We start from the raw sequence: 20,807 nt of genomic DNA on the forward strand, positions 1-20,807 counted from the left end.
TAGCCTATTCTTTTTTTAAGGTGTTATTTCCTCCCATATTGTACCAAGCTGTTCTCTTTTTTCTCTTTATAAAATGCATTTTCTTTTTAGATTATACATGTACATCCATTTTTTCCATATTTTCATATGACATGTTGGAAGATAAAAATTAGAACAAAAGGAACAAACTACAAGATAGAAAAAAGTGAAAATAGTATATTTTGATCCATATTCAGTTTCTGTAGTTTTCTCTCTGGATGAGGATAGCATTTTCCATCCAAAGTGTTGCCATTTTTTCCCCCCAGGAGTTTCTTGCATCATTTTAATTTCTTTTCTCAACTTTTCCTCTGCTTCTCTTGATTTTTCAAATTCTTTTTGAGCTATTTCAGGAATTTTTTGACCTGTGACCAATTTACACTTTTTTGTAGCTGTTTTAACTCTGTTATCTTCTAAGTGTATGTTTTGATCTTCCCTGTCACTATAATAACTTTTTAGTCAGATTATTTTTGGTTTGGTTTGGTTTAGTCACTTTCCAGCCTATTTCTTGAGTTCTAACTTTATGTTGAGTTGGGCTCTGCTTTGGGGGGAGAGGGGAGGGAGAGAAGCGGGTACTGTCCCAAGCTTTAGGTTTTTCTGTGCTGCCATTTTCCTAGGAAGTTTGGGAGGTCTGAAAGTTTTTCAGTCCTTTCAAGGTGGTGTAACAGAGGTGTGGTCACTGTTCTTCTGGTCTGTACTCTGTTCTTTACTCAGGAAAGAGTTTCTGGAATTGTGGCCTTGCTCCCTGAGTGACTCCTGGAACTGTAACTAAGCGTACTGCCAGAGAGTGCCAGATCAGTGCCCAGTGTCATCAGGGTCCCAGAAGTCTCTTTTTGACCAGTTGTCTCCTCCCTTATCGTTTGGGCTCAGAGGGCCCAAAGCTGCTGCCAGCATCCTAACATGTCTTAGGTTGATTAAATGTCTCACACCTTGACCTTTTGTTGACTCTATCCCTTAACCCACTCCCTACCTACCTTCCTCTTTGAGTTTTGAGATAGATTTTTATATATATATTGGTTTTCTACTTTCTTTTGCCCATTTCCAATAAGAATCAAATTTAGGTAAATTTAAATTGTGGGAAAATGATGTTAACTTCTAAGAATTATCATTATTAGGATTATTAAAAGGATTCTACATAGAGATAATTATTTTGGGTGATGTGAAAAATAACGGGTGGCTGAGAAAGAGGAATGTCCTGGGAGAAGGAGAAATGGAGAGGAAGAATGGGAAACATTATCTCACATTAAAAAAGGCATGCCAGAGTTTTTATAGTGGAGGGAAAAACACAAAGGATGGGCAATGTTAGAATCTCACATTAATTTAAGTTGATGCAAAGAGAGAAAAAATATATACACAGTCAAGTGATTACAGAAATCTATCTTATCCAACAAAGAAGTGGAGAGAAAAGGGATAAGAAGAAGTGAATGGTATTTTTTTTTAAAAAGTAGTCATTAGAAACAGTATAGACTTTAGAGGAGAGACAAAGAAACAGAGAAGGAAGAGGATTAAGAGAAGATGAAAGAGAGTACACAGTCATCATAACTGTGAATGTGAATAGGATGAACTCATGCATCAAATGGCAATAAACAGCAGAATGGATTAGAAAGCAGAAATCAGCAATATATTGTTTTTAAGACTTGAAAAAGAGATACAGATAGTTAAAATAAAGGGTTGGAGTAGAATTTATTTTGCGTAAGCTGAAGTGCAAAAAGCAGGAGCAACAATCATGATTCTTGGCCAAAGCTAAAACAAAAAGAGATGAGCACATCTTGCTAAAAGGCACCATAGGCAATGAAGTAATATCAATAGTAAACATATTTGCATCAAATGACAAAGCTAGCAAATTCATAAAGGATAGTTAAATGAATTTTAGGAAGAAAGAGATAGTAAACTTGTACTAGTAAGGGACCTAAATTTTTTCCTCTCAAAGCTAGATAAATCTAATGATAAAAACAAAAAGTTAAGGAGAGGAATGAAAATTTTTTAAAGTTAGCTATAATAGATGTCTGGAGAAATTCAAATGCAAAGAGAATGGAGCAGATCTTTTTCTCAGCTGTATATTTCACCTTCACAAAAAATTGACTATATATCAAAACCAAATGTATAAAAATATATTAAAAGCACCCTTCTTTCCAGACTATAATGCTATTATAATCAATAAAGGGCTATGGAAAAATAGATAAAAATTAATTGAAAACTAAGTAATCTAATCCAAAAGAATGAATGAATCAAAGAACAAACCATAGAAACAAAAATGAATCAAAGAACAAATCATAGAAACAATCAATAATATTGTTTAAAAGAATGACAATTAGACAACATACCAAATAAACTTACTTAGAGGAAAATGTTTATTTCTAAATGAAAAAGTAGATCAATGAATTAGACATGCAACAACAACAAAAAAGTTTAAAAAAAGAATACATTTTGAAGCGTCCATAATGAAAATTCTGAAAATCAAGGATTAATACAATTAAAACACACACACACACACACACACACACACACACACACACACACACTGAACTAAAATTAAGACTAGAAGCCGGTTTAGGGGAAAAACAATTGCTTAATTTGATTTGAAAGAAGAAAATTAAATTACCAGTCTCAAAAGTGAAATGAGCAAATGTACCACCAATAAAGATGAAGTTAAAGGAATTAGAAGTTATTTTGCTCAATTACATGGCAGTAAAACTAACTTTCAATCTAAGTGAAAAGGAGGAATATTTACAATATAAATTGCCCAGACTAATAGAAGAGGAAATTGAATAGTTAAATAACCTTACTTTAGAAAAAGCAATTGAATGAACTATAAATGAATACCCTAAAAAAAATGCTCAGGATCAGATATGTAAACTATTTAAAAAATAATGCTTTTCAAATTGGGAGAGCAAGGGATATTTTACCTATCAGATCTTTGGAAAAGGAGGAATTTGTGACCAAAAAAGAAGAAGTAGAGAACATACAAAATGGACAATTTTGAGTGCATAAAATTAAAAAGGTTTTGCACAAACAAATCAACACAAAGGGGAAGCACAAAACTGGGAAATATTTTTACAGTCAGTGTTTCTAATAAAGGTCTCATTTCTAAAATATATAAAGAACTGTGTCAAATTTATAAGAATAAAAGTCATTCAATTGATATGTCAAAGGATATGAACAATTTTCAGATGAAGAAATTAAGTCATATGAAAAAATGTTCTAAATCACTATTAAAGAAATGCAAATTAAAACTCTGAGGTACTACCTCACATCTCAAATTGGCTAAGATGACAGGAAAAGATAATATGTTGGAGGGGATATAGGAAAACTGGGACTCACTGTATTGCTGCTGTTGTGAAATGATCCAGTCATTCTGGAAAGCAATTTAGAACTACGCCCAAAAGGTTATCAAGCAAGCTGTGCATACCCTGTGATCCAGCAGTGTTACTACTGGGCATGTACCCCAAAGAGACAGGGATCCATATGTGCAAGAATGTTTGTGGCAGCCCTTATTGTAGTGGCCAGAAACTGGAAACTGAGTAGAAGCCCATCAATTGGAGAATGGCTGAATAAATTGTGGTATATAAATGCTATGGAATATTATTGTTCTGTAAGAAACGACCAGCAGGATGAATACAGAGAGACTTACATGACCTGATGCTGAGTGAAATGAACAGAACCAGGAGGTCATTATACATGGCAACAAGACTTTATGAGGATCATTTCTGATGGATGTAGCCCTCTTCATCAGTGAGATGATCTAAACCAGTGCCACTTGTTCAGTGATGAAGAGTCATCTACACCAGAGAGAACTTTGGGAACTGAGTGTGGACCACAACAAAGCACTCTGTTTTTATTTGCTTGCATTGTGTTTTCTCAGTTTTTCTTTTCCTTCTTGATCTGATTTTTCTTGTGCAGCAAGATAACTGTTTAAATATGTATACATATATTGGATTTAACATATATTGGACTACCTACCATCTAGAGGACAGGATGGGGGGAAAGAGGGAAAATTTTGGAACAGAAGGTTTTACAACTGTCAATGTTGAAAAAATTACCCATGCATATGTTTTGTAAATTAAAAAAGTCTAGAAAGGCAAAAAAGGTGCAGGTCATGAAGAACTTTAAAAATAAATATATATATACATATATAGTGATGCATAACAGAAGTATCTTGTTCCAATTTGAAGCATTCTCATTCTGTAAATAATTGTAGTCTGCTAGACAAGACCATAATGAAGACTTTCCCTCCTTTTATTAGCTGCTGAGCTAGGACTGGGGTTGTCAGCCAAAGCCTGTTTATTTGGTCTGGTTTTTTCCTATCTAAAGTGCTCAAGTAAAAAGGCAAAGACATGTTTTTGTGAGAAGAGAAGCCATGGGACTTTATATCCCCACCAAGCTGCAATATGGCCTGGGAACTAATGGCTTTGCTTAAACCTTTACCACCCTTGTAAGTCTCCAAAGGTTAGGAGAAAGAATTACCTGGCGATCTGGGAATGGGGACCATGGTGGATTTTTTTGACCAGCCAGTCCAGTATTTAGGAAGGCCTTTAGGGACCCACCAGAGATAGCTGAGATTTTAACTGCTACTCCACATTTGGAATTAAACTTGATAGAGCAAATGTTAAGTAGGAACCGCGGTTTTTAAACCCCCCTTCTCTAAGGCCCGTGCAAACATTTGCCAAGGCAACGAGCTGAAAGCTATGTACAACCATCTCCCACTGCTTGATTTCTCTAAGTTGATAATATCCAAATGGCCCTTGGAAGAAAAAAGGCTCCCCACTCCTGCTCTAAGAACTGATTTGACCTAGGGGAGAGTGTATCCCTCAGGTGGTAGGGGAAGAAATGTTTGTACTTCTTTCTGTAGCTTTACAGGTGGATGGGGAGAAGAGGAACAACAGATTGGGGGGTTCTAGCTGGAACCCTGAAGGGGAGATGTAGCCTTGTCCTGTGAGAATGAATCTAGCGCCAAATATTTATCACTAGCCAGGTCAACAAGAGATTCTTCTGTTGGAGGCAAATTTGCCCTCTTGGGTAGAAAGTCCGAGACAGAAATCTTGCTCTATTATACTTTGCAGAATTGTAAAGATCATTTGAATTCATTGGGTACAATTAGTCTCAGAAAGTTTTGAATAGTTCAGAACGGGCAGAATGTGGGAAGTGCCACATCAGAAGGAGGACTGCACTTTCTCTGTTTAAGTCCCAGAACACGGAATTGGGAGCAATGAAAGTTGAAAAAAGATAAAGTTAGAGAAATATATATATATATATGTGATAAAGATAAAATGAGGAAGGGAAACCTTCCTACTGATAACGGATCCAAGGTAGACGGAGGTACTGTGGGGCTGACAGGCTCCCCCCCACTGAAGGCTTTCCCACAGAAGCTGGATGACCCAGCTGGGCGTAAGGAAAATTCCTGCTCAGTCAGTCATTGGTCCGGGGGGCCTCTGCCTCCTGAGCCCTTCGAGGACTCGGATTCTGTGTTTAAATGACCTACAATGTGGTGCGCAGGCGGGGTCAGAATGCCCCCACCGGGGCCTGGGGCAAGTAACGTCCTTCCCGGGGTGATAACTTTCCCCGCGGGGCCCTCAGTTTTCTCCTAAGGGCCCTTCTGACCTATGGCCCCGTCCAATACCTCCGTTCCCTCGGAGGTTGCCACAGGGGGCCGCAGTCCGGGGGAGTGGCTGGCAATGGGTCGGACGCGGCCGTTCCCCTCCGAGCCCCAGCTCCTTCTGGCACCCGTAGCCCAGCCTTCAGGCTGCTGCCCCGCTCCCGACAGTAGCTAGTCCCGGCCTAGTAGAAGTCAGGGTCGCAGTGGTCCGCCTTAGGTGAAACATTCTCTTTATTCATCGGCAGTCCTGTTTGCCTGGCCCTAGGGGGAGCCTTGGCCCCCGAGGGGGCTGTGGCGGAGGCCCTGCCGCGGGCTAGTTGTAGCCAGATCTATCCGCAATCGGGCCCCTGGGGACCAGTCTGTGTCTGGGTTGGGGGGAAGGGTGGGGGGGACAGTCAGAAGCCCGGATGGGGCTCATCGGTAATTCTCTGGTCGGGCAAGTTTGGGTAGGAAATAGCGCTGCAAGGAATCCTCCAGGATCGAGGGAGGGAGCGGGCGGGATGCAGGTGGCCAGGATGGGGGGAAGGGAATCGGTTCCACTCGAGGCAGAGGGAGCTTCAGTGAACGAGAAATGGTACCCGTGCGACGGCGGATCTTGTGGTAATTTTTCGCCTCAACTAGGGAGGAAATCAAACGGGATTTTGGAGACCCAGCAACTAGAGGAACTAGGAGATCCAAATTGTGGGGTAAAGGAAGGAGGGTCGTGTGAGGAGACAGACTGGAGAAGGTAGGTTACCAGGGTCAGGATTCTCTGTCAGGGCTGGGGGACAGGGTGGGAGAGAAAGGACAGGTAAGGGAGCCGACTCCCGGGCACTTTCCTGGCCCGCCGCGCCCCCTACTCACCCAGCGGAGTTAGCAGTGCCTGGGGATCTCCACGCTCCTGAAGTCGGAGGATCTTTCGTCCTTTAGTGGTACTGGTAGAAATGGAAGCACAGGTGAATCTGGTCCGGCCCTCGTACCTCCCACAGTACCTTCTCTCTCAGAGGCTTCCCCGCCGCTCTGTCCTCTCCTGCAAGTCCAACCCCTTTTCTCCTCTAGACCCCTCTCTTTGCCCTGGAACCACCTCCTATAGTTGTGTCCCCTTTGGTCTCCAACCCCTTTTACGCGTTGATTGTTTTTTGATCCCTGACCCTTCAGTTGCCCCGAGGGAGGGAAAACTGAAATTTCAAGGGGAGGATTGTACTCCTCTAATCTTGGTGAATATTAGGCACGTTGGCTTTAGAATTTTACACTGGGGAAGATCTTAGAATTCATTTAGTATAAGGCAAATGGAAAGAACCTCCACAAAAACGATAAAAATTTCAAAGAACCACCTCAAAGAAGAGATAAAGCTACATCCTACTCCTTTATATAAAGAGTACATGGATTTGGAACCTTTTGCACCTCCCCCTGTTCGATTGTCACTTCGATTTTTTTTTCAATGTTTTGATACGTTCATTTTAAAAAATTTTCTTCAATTTAAAAAAATTTTCTATTATAAGGTGTGACTGGAGTCGGGGAGGCCAACAGGAGGGAGGAGGCCAACAAAAGCTATCCATAAAAATTCACTTTTGAAAATCATTTAGTCCAATCCCCTGATTTTTTTTCTTGAAAAGACTGAAGCTCAGAGAGAGGAAGTGTTTTACCCATGATCAAACAACAATAGGATCAGGATTCCAATCCAGGTTCAATGACTTCAAATCCAGGACTCTTACATATTTCCTCTCAGTGTCATGGGAAGAAAAGGGAATTCTCTCATCAGAGTAACTAATTAGGATTTATGTCTGAACGTCAGTGCTCAGAATATAGATACTAAAGGGATGATATTGTACAGAGAAAAGACTGATCAATGAAAATCAAGTCCTTAAAGGCATGCTTGAATGTGTTCCTCCTGGCAGGTTATATAGAGAATGGACACAGAAAAGACTTTGTATTTGACTGGGAAATTTTTATGTTCTCACTGCTGGTTCAGTCAGCTACATTTAGGCAAAGAATGTAAGGCTCTACTAATCATAATTAGTTTAGAGAACATCTAATCCTCGTATTAGAGGTCAGTGAACTTTTCTAATCACAATACCTTTGTGATCAATAAAGTCAAAGTGTCAAAGTTCAAACTGTCCAATCACTGCCTCTAAGGTTCCTCTCCCCCTTAGTCCCTGTGAGTCTGCCCAGCAACAACAATCAGATATACAGAGACCCAGAGATCTGAAACCTAGATCAGGATACATATTCTACCATATGCCCTAAATTGGGCCTGTACTTATTCGTAACATTGGAGGTCTGAGGACCTGCAGGCTTACCTATCAGTGAACAATCAACTAACTTAGGATCCTCTGAGTGTAAATATTCCTTCTTAGTACCTCACTCATGATCTCACAATTGGTGTCTATTGGGATGTGGTTTGTGATTCTCTCACTCTGGATCAGGAAGGCAATTGGGGATCCCCAAGGTTTGGAAAGAGGTACCAGGATTCCTGGAGAAGTGCTATGAAGAACTTTAGTAATCAAGGAAATAAATCCACCAAGTACTCAAAGAATGTCACATTTCATGAAAGGGAGAAATCAAAACTAATCCAAAGGAAGCAACACATGTATTCCCATGGTTATTGTTCACTATTATGGAGCAGACAAAGAAGCCCTCAGAGAGATAACTGCTGCTCTCAAACCAGACCGAAAAAGGCAGAAAGTATAGTGATGGAGAACATAATGGTCAATGGGGTGGAGTTCACTCTTGTCCCTGAAGTTACAGTTTACTCAGCTTCCTACACTCTACAATCCAGCTACATTGGACTGCTTAATGTCTGTCTGTCTGTCTGTCTGTCTGTCTCTCTCTCTCTCTCTCTGTCTCCCTCTCTGTTTCTCTCTGTCTCTTTTTTTCTCTCTCTCTCTCTCCTCCTCTCTCTCCATCCTTTTTTCCTCTATAGCTTTTATGTTGGCCATGTTCTGTGCCTTAAGGCTCTGCCCCACAGTTTCTCTAGCTTCTTTTAATACTTAGCTCAAATCTCACTTTGTGCATTCCCCTCTAGCTGTTGGTACCTTCCCTTCTCAGATTACCTTCCATCCTTTCTTTAAATAACCTGTATGTATCTAGTCATTTACATGTTTGTCCTTCAATTAGAATTCAAGTTTCTTGAAGGCAAGGACTACTTTTACTTTTCTTTAGGAGGCAAGGACTACTTTTATTTTTCTTTAGGCCTCCAAGCATTGCAATGGCTCTAGACCTGGAGTCAGAGAGACCTGAGTTCAAATCCATCTTCAAATACTTACCATCTGTGTGACTCTGGATGAGCAAGACATTTAACCTCTGTCTGCTTCAGTTTTCTCAATTGTAAAAAGGAGAGGGGGTACTAAAAGCACCTAACTTGCAGAGTTGTGAGGATTAAAATGAGATAATATTTATAAAAATGCTTTATAAACCTTACAGGGCTATAAGAAATGCTATGATCATTAGCAGTTATTTATATCTGAAACACTTAGCACAGTCTCTGGAACATAATAAATGACAAATTCTAACTGATTGACTCAAGTCTGAGGAGAAGTCACTTGATCCATTAACCTAGTATAAACATCGTCCCAGGGGGCCTTAAAACTGTCCCTGGATGGAGGAGAAAGGCTTTTTTTTACCTCGGAGAAAGGAACACCTGGCCGATATGTAATCTAAGTATTTGAAAGGTTGTTGGGTGGAAAGTGCTTTTTTCTTGACCCGAGAGAGTAGAACTAATAGCAATGGGTGGAAGTTAAAGGAAATCAAATTTCAGATGGATGTCAAGAAAAGCTTCCTAATCCAATTAATTGTCTCCCTACCCCTAGATGGTGCAGATAGGGCCAGAAATCAGGAATCAAATCCTCCTTAGTTGGGCGATAGGTTTAAGCTGTCGGTTTCCTCAGTTGAAAAACGGAGGCAATAATAGCACCTACCTCCCAGGCTTGTGGTGAGGATCAAATGAGGTAAGTTACCTGTCAAACATTGAGCCCGGAGATGGCACACAGTCGGCGCTTAACCAGTGCTGGGTGCCCTCCCCAAGGGTAAGGGCTTGTCACCCAAGGGGAGGGGCGATTGCTCAGACCCCTCCCCGCCGACTCACAGCTTCCTGATCTCCCGCTCCCGGGGCGCGGGGCCGGCTCACCCGTAGCTAGGGAGCAGGACGTCTCGCGGCTGCATGACAATGGTGTTGGGCTTGACGTGGCGCAAGGCTGCCCGCATCTTCAGCCTTTCCTTCTGCGCCTGGAGCCGCTGCTCAAGGAAGAAGCTGAGAGGATGGATCTGGGTGATTTCGATCTCGTAATCCTCCTCGGGAAGCGGAAGCCGGGAGACGGCGGTCTCCAAGAATGGGTATCTGTATTCCGCAAACGGCAGCCAGCCCGGCATGAGGGAGGCGGGAGCCGAGTGGCGGGCCACCAGCTTCCTCTCATAGGGGTACGACCACTGCGGCTCCGACACCGCCCTTTGCAGGAGAGGGGGCTGGCTAAGAGAAATGAATCGGAAGGAAGCCGGGGAGATAGCTCTAGAATCTGTGGGCGTCGGGATGCCAGAGCTGGGGAAAGCCTCGCCGGGACTGCTCCAGAAAGGGGGAGAAAAGAAGGGGGATAGACCGGGGCGAAAACCCAAAAGCCTGGTGTAAGGCTTGGAAGAAAACCTCACCGAAGGCTTTAAAGGAGGCTGGAGCAGAGACTTGAGAGAAGCCTCAAGAGAAGACTTGGGAGAAAGCTCGGAAGCCTGGTCCAAGGGCTTGGGGGAAGGTTCGGGGGAAGGTTCGGGGGAAGGTTCGGGGGAAGGTTCGGGGGAAGGTTTGGAGGAAGGCTTGGAAGAAAATTTGAAATAAGTCTTGGGGAAAACCTTGTAGGGAAACTTGGGGGGAAACTTGGGAGAAAGCTTTTGGGAAGCCAAAGGAGAAAGCCTGGAGGGAGTCTTGGAAGAAATCTTGGGGGAAATCTCAAAGGAAGGCTTAGGGGCAGGCTCGGGAGAAAGCTTAGGGGAATGCTTAGGGGAGTGCTCAGGGGAATGCTTGGGGGTAATCTTGGGGGAAAGCTCGGAAATCGCGGCGGAAAGCTCTGCGGAAGGCTTGGGGGAAATCCTGAGGGAAGGCTTGGAAGCTCTCAATGAGTAAATGGACTTCTGCTTCGCTGAGGGAGGCTCAGGCAGCAGTGAAGACAGCAGCGTCGAGAGGCTTTCCTCACTTAGAGTCTTCTGGGAACGGGTAGGAACCTGTGGGAGAAACGGCAAGCACAGCAAGTGGGGGGAGGGCGCATGGAGAAAGAGACGGGGGGTAGGGGGGGGGAAGGAGGAGAGCCCGGGAGGGCAGAGAAGGCAGAGGAGAATCAGGAACACAGAGAATGAGAAATGGAACGTGGAGAACTGGGGGATACAAGGCTACAGGGAAACTGCAGAGGCAGGGCAAGGGGATGCTGGGAGTATGGAGTCAGGGTAACGGGGCCCTGGGCAGGGGGGGGAGCATGAGGACACGGGGGAAAGGGCATGGGGCCGGGGATTGCAGGGACTGGGACAGGGAGGACTCGGGAACTGGGAAAGTGGAAGGAGATTGAGGAACAGAGACAGAGATCCTGAAGAAACCAAAGTAGCGCAAAATCGGTGGCCTGGGGACAAGTGGGGAATTGAGAATTGGGGTGGGGAGCAAGGGGAATGGAGAATTGGAGGAGCACAGAAGCAGGGAAATGGGGACAGAGTAGATTCAGGAGCAAAGGTGCAATTGTAATCTAGAAATTCAGCCAGCCAGGCGATGGAGAAGGTGTGGTGCCGGTGGGGTCCAGCCGCCGGCCTTTGCGGGAGAGGGGCCCGGCTAAAAGAAAGGAATCCACAGGAAGCCGGGGAGATAGCTCCACAAGGAACTGGGAGCTGGGAGGGAAGCAGGGGGGTGGCATATTGTGGGTACGGGGGCGGGGAAGAGGGCTCGGGAGGCTACAACTTGAGCGCTGGGGACTGAGGGCAATGCTTAGGGAGACAATAATATGTCTAAATAAATGATCATTTCCCATTGATAATAGGGACGCTGAGGGTGTGTAGGCAGTAAAAACACTGGAGGAAGGGAGACAAGGGGAGACCCAGGGGATGAGGAATTAGGAACATAGGAGCTGGGGGACGGACTGAGGAGAGGAGATAGGGAGTTTCAGACACAGAGGCTAAGACAGGGACGATAGGAAAAATTAGGGAGATGAAGGCAGGGGAAAATAGCGTTGGGTGCTCAGGGACAAAGAAATCGGGTGTGGTGGGCAGGGGACAGGGGAGAGAGAGATCTGGGGTGCGATGGCAAGATTCTAAGGGGATAGGGAATAATGGAGACGGGCAGAGGAAGGGGGAGATGAGGCAAGAGCCTGGATACCCAAGGGACAGAGACTTGGGAGGTTTGGGGGCTGGTAGCAACAAAGATGCAGGGGACTGGGGACAGTAGAAACACAAGGGGGGGGGAGGATTGTTATCAGGAAATGGTGAGTTCCACATTAGATGCACAGGGAAAGGAAATGGTACCATGTGGGACACAAGGGCAAGGAGGCAGGGGTCGGGTTGTGGAGCAAAGGATTGAGGTCAGTGGAAGCGAGGGATGAAGGGGCATGGGCATGTTGGGGGCAGAGGGGCATAGGAGGTTTCAGAATATTGGAACTTGGAGTTGAGGAAGGCGTTAAGGGTAGGAATATGGGGAGATTGGGGTGTGGGAAAAGGAGTTTGGGAGTTGGAGGCAAGGAACATGGTCAAGTGGTAGTATAGGAAGAGGGGAATGGAGAATGGAGGGAAAGAAGCTAGAGTGTAAGGATTAAGGACACAAAGACTGGGAGGGAAGAATATAGAGGCAGGAGAAGGGAAAACGCATAGAGGTTCAGGGGTATGGAAGACTGGGGGCATAGAAAAATGAGGGCCTAAGGGAAGGAGAATTTCATAGGGGGACCTAGGAACACGGATTAGGGACCTTAGTGGTACAAGGGCAGGGATAGGAATGGAATGGGAATACAGGGGACATAGCAGAGATACTGAGGGATTGGGGACAGTTGAGAAATGGGAAGGGAAAAGAGAATTGGGGAAATGAGAGAAAAGGTACAGTATACTAGGGATAAATGAATGGGGGATTCGGGGTATAGGACCTGGAAATTATAGATTAAAGGTACAAGGTCAAGGAGATGGAGGTTCAGATGAAGAAAAGCAGGAGAGGAGGTAATTGGAACAAAGAAGCAAAAGGATGGGAACATTGGGAGCTTTGGAGTAGGGATTTGGAAGTGAAGAGGAAAGAAGATGAGGGGATGAACCTTAATATCAGGTGACCAGAGATAAAAGGTGATGACATTGACAATGGATGGGGAAGAGCGAGGGGAGATGTGGAACTGGGGGAAAGTACCAAGAGAAAGTATCACTAGGTACCACTGGGGTAAGGAGTAAGAACCCTGGGTTATTAGGGGCCCTGGGACAAGAAGAGTTGCCATTAGGAGTATGGGGGGGTAGGAGTGTGGGGATTTGAGAACATTGTAGCAGAGAACAATGGAAGAGGTGGAGATAGTAGGATAGGGAAATATGAAGTTTGGGGAATGGCGGAAGAGAATAGCATACTGGGATTGGGTCTAGGAATTAAGAGATTAGGGGTACTGGGTCACAGAGATGGAGAGTTGGAGGTTTGGAGGTGTGGAAGCAGGGGAAGAGGGTAACTGGAACAATGGGGCAGGAGAATGGGGCCTTGGGGATTTAGAGGCAAGAAATAATGTAGACACTGGGGGAACGGAGGAATGAGGAGAGGGGATACAGAGACAGTGAGACCAAGGATATAAAGCCTAGGAACAGGGATGTGAGATGATGACAGACCAGGGAACATGAAGATAGGATAGCGAGGAGAATAATTACCTGGCAGTTTGGGTCCAGGGAATGGACTAAAAGCAATGGAGAAGGAAGCTGAGGAATTGGTGCACAGGAAGAGAGAATTAGGGAGTTATGGAGTTGGGGGCACAAGAAGATAATTACATGAAGGGAGAAGAATGGATTGGAGGGAGAGGGACAAGAAGATGGAGAATTAGGGCCTAAAGCAAGAAAGTAAAGACATTACAGAGAATAGGAACAAAGGTAATGGAGAAAGAGGAAGGGAGATGAGGAGGAATTGAGCCAGAATGCAGAATGTCTCTTGGAAGAAAGGGCAGGAAGTTGAGGAGAGGGTGATACACACATGCTTCTTTTTCCTTACCCCCTCCTGCCAAGTAACTCCTAGGAAGTTCATTTTCAGGTAGTTCTAAAGAGAGGATGACAGGTCAGAAGGGCTAAAACTACTCACTGATCTTCCCTACCTCTTTCCAAAAAGTTCCCTTCGTAGCCATCATTTGAAAAATGACTGAACAAATTATGGTATGATTTTACATATATGTAGGTATATATGCATATATATAAATAAATAAAGCTTTTTGTTTTCAAAACATATGCATAGATAGCTTTCAACATTCACCCTTAAAACATTCAAACATTGTGTTCCAAATTTTTCTTCCTCCCTTCTTCCACCCTCTTCCCTAGATGGCAAGTAATCCAATATATGTTAACATGTGCAATTCTTCTATACATATTTATACAATTATCTTGCTGCACAAGAAAAATCAGATCACAAAGGAAAAAAATAAGAAAAAATTGCAAGCAAACAACAACAAAACAGTTGGAAATACTATGTTTGTGATCCACATTCAGTCCTCTCTGGGGATAGATGACTCTCTTCATCACATGTGGTATATGATTGTGATGGAATACTTTTGTATTTTTTTTTAAAAGAGTAGTTTTCAAAAAAACCTGGAAAGACTTACACAAACTGATGCAAAATGAAGTGAACAGAACCAAGAGAACATTGTACACAGTAACAGCACTATTGTATAATGATCAGCTGTTAATGATTTAGCTATTCCCAGTAATACAAAGACCCAAGATAGTTCTGAAGTTCTGATGATAAAAAATGCTAAATACCTTCAGAGAAAGAACTAATGGAATCTTAATGCAAATTGAAGCATATTGTTTTTTTTTTTACTTTATTTTATTTTATTTACTTTATTTTTGAGGGTTTTTTGTCTTTTTTTCATATGTATGTTATACACATTTAACTTTTATCAATTTACTTGCCTTCTCAATGATGGAGGAGGGAAGGGAGAATGGGAGAGAATTTGGAACTCAGAATTGTTTGAAAAAAGCTTAAAGGTTAAAAATTGTTTTTACATGTAATTAGAAAAAATAAAATACCAAAATTCAAAAAAAATCACCCAACTCCCACCGTTTTCTTCCTCCCCCAGTACCTCTGCTCCTTCCCTCTCTCCCTCCCTTGGTGACTAACCCGAAGGTTCTTAATCATAAGTTCCAGCTTCTGTCCACATCGCCCTCTCAAGGCCGCCTTGCTGCTTAAATCTTTCCCTTCTGCCCAGGTCACCATTTCCTTAAACAGGAAATTATGGGGGTCCCTCAGGCCCAAATCTTCTAACAGCGTCTTTAGCACAGGTCTAGGGAGCAAGAGGGAGAACAGAGCTGAAGGAGAGGAAATGTTACATGCAAGAGTGTAGAAGAGCATGTCTCATCCATGTGTGAGGGTGTGTTTGTGTGTGTGTGTGTGTGTGGAGCGGGGAGTGCATTCTCACATGAGTGTGGGGTCTCCTATAAGTGTACATAGTCTGACCTGTATGTACCTGGTCTGACCTGTAAATATATGGTCTGACCTGTAAGTATATGGTCCGACCTAAGTGTATATGGTCTCACCTTTACATACCTGGTCTGACCCAGGTGTACGTGGTCTCATTTATGTAATGAGTATGTGACTATTACCTGTGTACAGGAGTCTTGCCTAAAGCTGTGGGGTTGGGCCAGTGTGTGTACATGTGTAGTCCATCTGTGGAGGGGGGGGGTGCGGGGGGGTGTTTACCTGAAGGTGGGGCCTTGCCTGGGGGAGGGGTGACCCACCTGTACAGTCTTATCTCTGTGTATAAGGATGTCTTTTCTATTATGTGAGGAGACCTTACCTGTGTGTATGAATTTAAATATGTGTGTAGGTATTAGGTATTACCTGTGTCTCACACAAATTTAAGAGAATTTCCAAGTTGGAAGGGATCTAGTCCAACTCAGACCTGAAAAAGAATATAGTGTTAACCCAGCTCCAGCTTCCAGGCCTCTTAAGGAGGCAGGAAGGTGGCCAGTGGATAGACTCTGGGTCTGGAGTCAGGGAGAGCTGGGATCAAAGCTGCCCTCTAACCCTTAATAGTTGTGTGACCCTGAGAAAGTCTTCTGTTTGTTTCATTTTGCTCAACTGTGAAAATGGAAATAATGCTGTAAAAATCAAATGAGATCATATTTTAAAATCACCTGGCACATCGTAAGTGCTTAATAAATGCTTATTAAAATCTAAGTGAACTCTATCTATATCCATCCCCCTGATATCTGAGTAACCCTGCCAAAAAAGGAAAATGACCTTTGCCTGGAATGAAATGTTTTGAGGCTGCCTCTTTTTGATCACTGCTTCTTTTTCAGAAATTCATCCCTTTAATAATACACCCTCAAATTCTGACTAGGAATTCAAGTGAAGCTCACTGTTCCCTAATTTGCAGATCCCACTATCTCCCTTTTATTTGAAAATCAGGACATTTCACTAATCTTGGAGGTATCTTTTCCATCCTGCCTGATCTTTCAGAGACCACTGACAACAGTAGCAATCACTCTTGGCAGTTCTTTCAAAGTATTCTTGTATTTAGTTCATTTGGATCCAGGGACTTGAAGATATCAGGGGATTCTATGGGTTCTTTTGCTATCTCTCCTTACTGTTCTTGGGTACCAATTTCCTAATTTCCCATATTTGTTCTTTCCTTTTAAGTCAAAAGACTACTTTCTTTGCTAGAAAGAACAGAATATGTACATTGGTTAGTTCTGTCTTGTCTCTGTTTCAGGTATCATTGATATCCTTGAAAAACTTCATTCTTATTCCTTTTTTGAACTTCCTCTCCTTACCAATTCCTTCATTTTATAGCTCATCCTTAAACATCACTTGCTCATTCTGAGCTTTTTCACTCCTGGCACTAATTTTGTTATTTTTGTTTTTATCATTTTATTGATATATTTTCATTTTAATATAATCTATATTTGATGTTTTTCCTCCCTTCTGTCCTAGAGAGCCATTCCTTATAACAAAAGATTTAAAAAAATAGAAAAAAATACCACAATCCAGCAAAACCAATCAATCAACACATGGAAAAAAAGTTTGATCTTATATGCAATATACTCCCACTTCTCCAAAGTCTCTTCCATGATAGCTCTTCTTTGGAGCCAAGCTTGTCCATTATTGCACAACAATTGTACATCGTTATCTGCAACATAGTTATCTGCCATTACAATAATGTCCATAGCTTGTCCACTAATATCCACAAGCTTAATGAAACACAAATTTAGGAATAATTTATTTTTATTTATTCCTTTAAGAAGTCTCCTATTCCCCAATTGTGTTCTCACCCTCCTCCTCCTAATTATCTTGTGCATAGTTATCGGATTACCTGCTGTATCCCCAGTGGGATGTAAGCTGCTTGAAGGCAGGGGCATTTTGTCATTCTAGTCTTTGCATATCCAGCACTTAGCACACAATAGGCACTAAATAAATGCTTGCTGAACTACATAAGGACTTACCTTTGTGTCTCACTTGTGTGGGAATCCCCACAAGTGAGGGGTGAGGTATCTCCTGGGGAGGGGGGATGCTCACTTACATGTGGTTTCATTCGGGCTGGGAAGGGGAGGATGGGTCTCACTTGGAGGGAAGGGTTACCTTGCTCACTTGTGTGGGGAGTTCTCACCTTTTTGTGTCTTACCTGGGGATGTGGTGCTCCCCTGTTTGTCATATCTCAGGAGAGATTAGACCTTGTGTATTTGGGGAGGGGGTGGACCTCACTGTTGTCCCAGGAGTGGTCCCACCTCTGAGGAGGGACAGGTGGGAGCATCTCACCTGCAGCGAGAGGGTGAGTAGAGGAAGTAGGACATGAGTTCCAGGACCAGGCCTCGGGATCCCAGAACGCCAACCATGAGCAACTGCAGGGCCGTCATCACATATTTCTTCTCTACCTTATCCTGGGGATTCCAAAATTGGGGCTGGGTCAGTGGCTGCCTCGGTGGGTTTGTCGCAGCCTTTCCATGGTCAGTCCTTCTGCTTGAGGGGGCCCTGGGGGTATCAGCCTGGGGCTGTCCAAGGTTCTGCAGGTGCTAAGGTTTGTGATGGGGACTCACCAGGGCTCTGGAATTTTAGGTTTGAAGCGAAGGGGAGCAGGTTTCAGGACAGTGAGGTGGCAGGAGTTTAAGGGGGCAGGAAAGAGAAGCCCTAACGGCCGTATCATGGAGCCGAGGGACAACACAGTGGGTTGTGTGCTGGGCCCAGTCAGGAAGTTCTGAGTTCCAATATGGTCTCAGCCACTCACTAGCTACGGGATCTTCATCACTTAATCCTGTCTGCCTCATTTGCCTCATCTATCCGATGAGCTTGAGAAAGATAGGGCAAACCCGCCCAGCATCTTCATCAAGAAAACCGCAAATGGGGTCACGAAGAGTCAGACATGATTGAAAATGGCTAAACAATAACAATGAGAAGCCACACCATGAGGTACAGTGGGTGGGAGTCCCCGAGGAGGGCCCAAGGCTGGGGGCGCAGGGGGGCTGGGAGTCACCGAGGAGGGCCCAAGGCTGGGGGCGCAGGGGGGCTGGGAGTCACCGAGGAGGGCCCAAGGCTGGGGGCGCAGGGGGGCTGGGAGTCCCCGAGGAGGGCCCAAGGCTGGGGGCGCAGGGGGGCTGGGAGTCCCCGAGGAGGGCCCAAGGCTGGGGGCGCAGGGGGGCTGGGAGTCCCCGAGGAGGGCCCAAGGCTGGGGGCGCAGGGAGGTTGGGAGTCCCCGAGGAGGGCCCAAGGCTGGGGGCGCAGGGGGGCTGGGAGTCCCCGAGGAGGGCCCAAGGCTGGGGGCGCAGGGGGGCTGGGAGTCCCCGAGGAGAGCCCAAGGCTGGGGGCGCAGGGGGGCTGGGAGTCCCCGAGGAGGGCCCAAGGCTGGGGGCGCAGGGGGGCTGGGAGTCCCCGAGGAGGGCCCAAGGCTGGGGGCGCAGGGGGGCTGGGAGTCCCCGAGGAGGGCCCAAGGCTGGGGGCGCAGGGAGGTTGGGAGTCCCCGAGGAGGGCCCAAGGCTGGGGGCGCAGGGGGGCTGGGAGTCCCCGAGGAGGGCCCAAGGCTGGGGGCGCAGGGGGGCTGGGAGTCCCCGAGGAGGGCCCAAGGCTGGGGGCACAGGGGGGCTGGGAGTCACCGAGGAGGGCCCAAGGCTGGGGGTGCAGGGGGGCTGGGAGTCACCGAGGAGGGCCCAAGGCTAGGGGCGCAGGGGGGCTGGGAGTCCCCAAGGTCCCCTAAGGAAGACTTCACTAGCTACAATATAAAGTCTGGAAGCTGGTAAGGTGGAGCGGGGTCTGGGGCTGTACCACAAGGTTTGGGGGAGGATCTCTGTTGAGAATTTTCAATAGCGACATCTGCAGCTTCCTTCGAAATTCTAATCCCAGCCACGGTACCATCTCCATGAGCAGCAACATGACCTGGGTGCCGTCAGCCCACTTGGCTTTCTCCAGGACCTTCAGCAGCATCGTGGCTACACCCTCCACCGTGAAGAATTCTGGGTATGTCTTTGAAATAGCAGCAAGAGAACAGATTCTGAGCAAGAACTGGGGCAGTGGAGAGCCAGGACCAGAAACCCAAGCTCTGCCTCGGGCCGCTGGGTCCCCAAACCCCAGCACCGGGGGCTCTGGGGGCTCAGTCCCACTTCCTGCCAGGCTCAGCCCCCAGACACAAGGCGGGAGACAAGGCACCCGGGAGGATCCACCATCATTTGGGGAGCTAAAGAGGCAGGGGAAAGGAATTCCAGGGTCACAGTAACCTGATACAGCAACTTCTCCTTCTTCCGTTTCTTCTCAAGTTCCTCCTCAAGTTCCTCATCACTAAGCTCCTCATAGGCCTTCTTGGGCGGGGGTTCCTCACTAATCAGTTCAGCGATGAGTCCTTCCTAGGATCACAGGGAGGGCCGTCTGTAGTAGCTGATTCTTGATAACTCTCTTATCTTCTGTCTTACAAACACTAAAACCACCAGTATGTTCTGTCTTCTCAGAGCAACTCCGAGATGAGCAGTGTACATATTATTGATTGCACTCATTTTCTGGAAGATGGAAACTAAATTCTGAGAGGGGAAGTGTCTTGGCTAGGGTCAATTATAAATGGCTTGAAAGTGAAGCACTGGAGCCAGAATTCTAACCTAGGTCTCTCCTGATTCTAGGCCCAGGCTCTTTCCATCATTCCACATGCTTCGCTTAGAAGCCCTTAACCACAGAAGGTAACGTGGCAACATTTGCAGGAAACATACTGGGAACATTTATCCTGTATTCCTAGGTCCCTGGAAGAGGAGAAATTTGGGGAAGAGACTGAGTTGGGATAGCTAAGGAAAGTAGCCAGGGTCTAGCTTGGGAGTCTATAGGGAAAGAGAGAGCAATACTAATTTCAAGGTTCTTTGTGCATCCAGGGGATATAGGAACAGAAAGGGGACAGGGGGTGAATTTAAAGCTCATTAGGTGTTCTGAGGTTCCAAGTGATTATAGATTATATCAAGGACCCTCAACCGTACTACAAGATTGGGGAAACCATACCAGGAGGTTAGAGACAATGGAGCAAGGGGTACTAATGCCATGAAGCTAAAGGGTATTTTACTTTCTTGGGACTGTACCACAAGGTTAGTAAGTATGGGGATCTGTGTGCACTGTCTGCATCCATTAGAGAGTACTAGAATTGGGGAGGGGGTTGTACCATGTGGTTGGAAAGAATTAGAGGGTTCCTAGTTATACCACAGGGTTTAAGATTCCAAAAACTACCACAAGACTTGGGAAAGGAGGAAGGACAATCTTTAAGAACACTTTTCTCCCCTCCTTCATATACCACCCCCTGTCATGTACCTTGAAGTTGAAGTCAGGAAAGTATTTCTGGAACCAGTCTAGCTTCAACAAAGCAATGACAATTTTGGGGACTTCATGAGTAATCTCAGAGGGAGCATAGGTTGAGGCAGGGTCCCATGTCTTGGGAGCAGCCTGAGCCATGGAGCTCAGGAACTCTAACAATAGGAGACGCAAGCTTATAGCCATAAAACTTTGATGTATCGACGTCTCTTGTATCCAATCTACATGAAGAATCCTTTGAGGCAGAACAGTCTCCTAGGATCACAGGGAAGATTGTCTGGT

The 20,807-nt window shown here is 45.2% G+C and overlaps 1 protein-coding gene across 1 annotated transcript; it reads right to left on the reverse strand.

Moving 5' to 3' along the window:
• Window positions 1-5,821: 5,821 nt before the first annotated feature.
• On the reverse strand, window positions 5,822-20,779 carry LOC127544616 (WD repeat-containing protein 97-like). Its single transcript, XM_051971324.1, has 9 exons — window positions 20,526-20,779; window positions 19,463-19,588; window positions 19,014-19,211; window positions 17,517-17,638; window positions 14,880-15,042; window positions 13,761-13,805; window positions 9,714-10,792; window positions 6,452-6,522; window positions 5,822-6,225 (listed from the first exon to the last, which is right to left on the reverse strand). Exons 1-9 carry the CDS (start codon window positions 20,709-20,711, stop codon window positions 6,023-6,025), a joined length of 2,193 nt encoding a protein of 730 aa, XP_051827284.1. The 5' UTR covers window positions 20,712-20,779; the 3' UTR covers window positions 5,822-6,022.
• Between the last annotated feature and the right edge of the window lie 28 nt (window positions 20,780-20,807).

This window comes from Antechinus flavipes, chromosome 1, assembly GCF_016432865.1.
Source record: "Antechinus flavipes isolate AdamAnt ecotype Samford, QLD, Australia chromosome 1, AdamAnt_v2, whole genome shotgun sequence".
In the NCBI taxonomy this organism is placed as follows: Eukaryota; Metazoa; Chordata; class Mammalia; order Dasyuromorphia; family Dasyuridae; genus Antechinus; species Antechinus flavipes.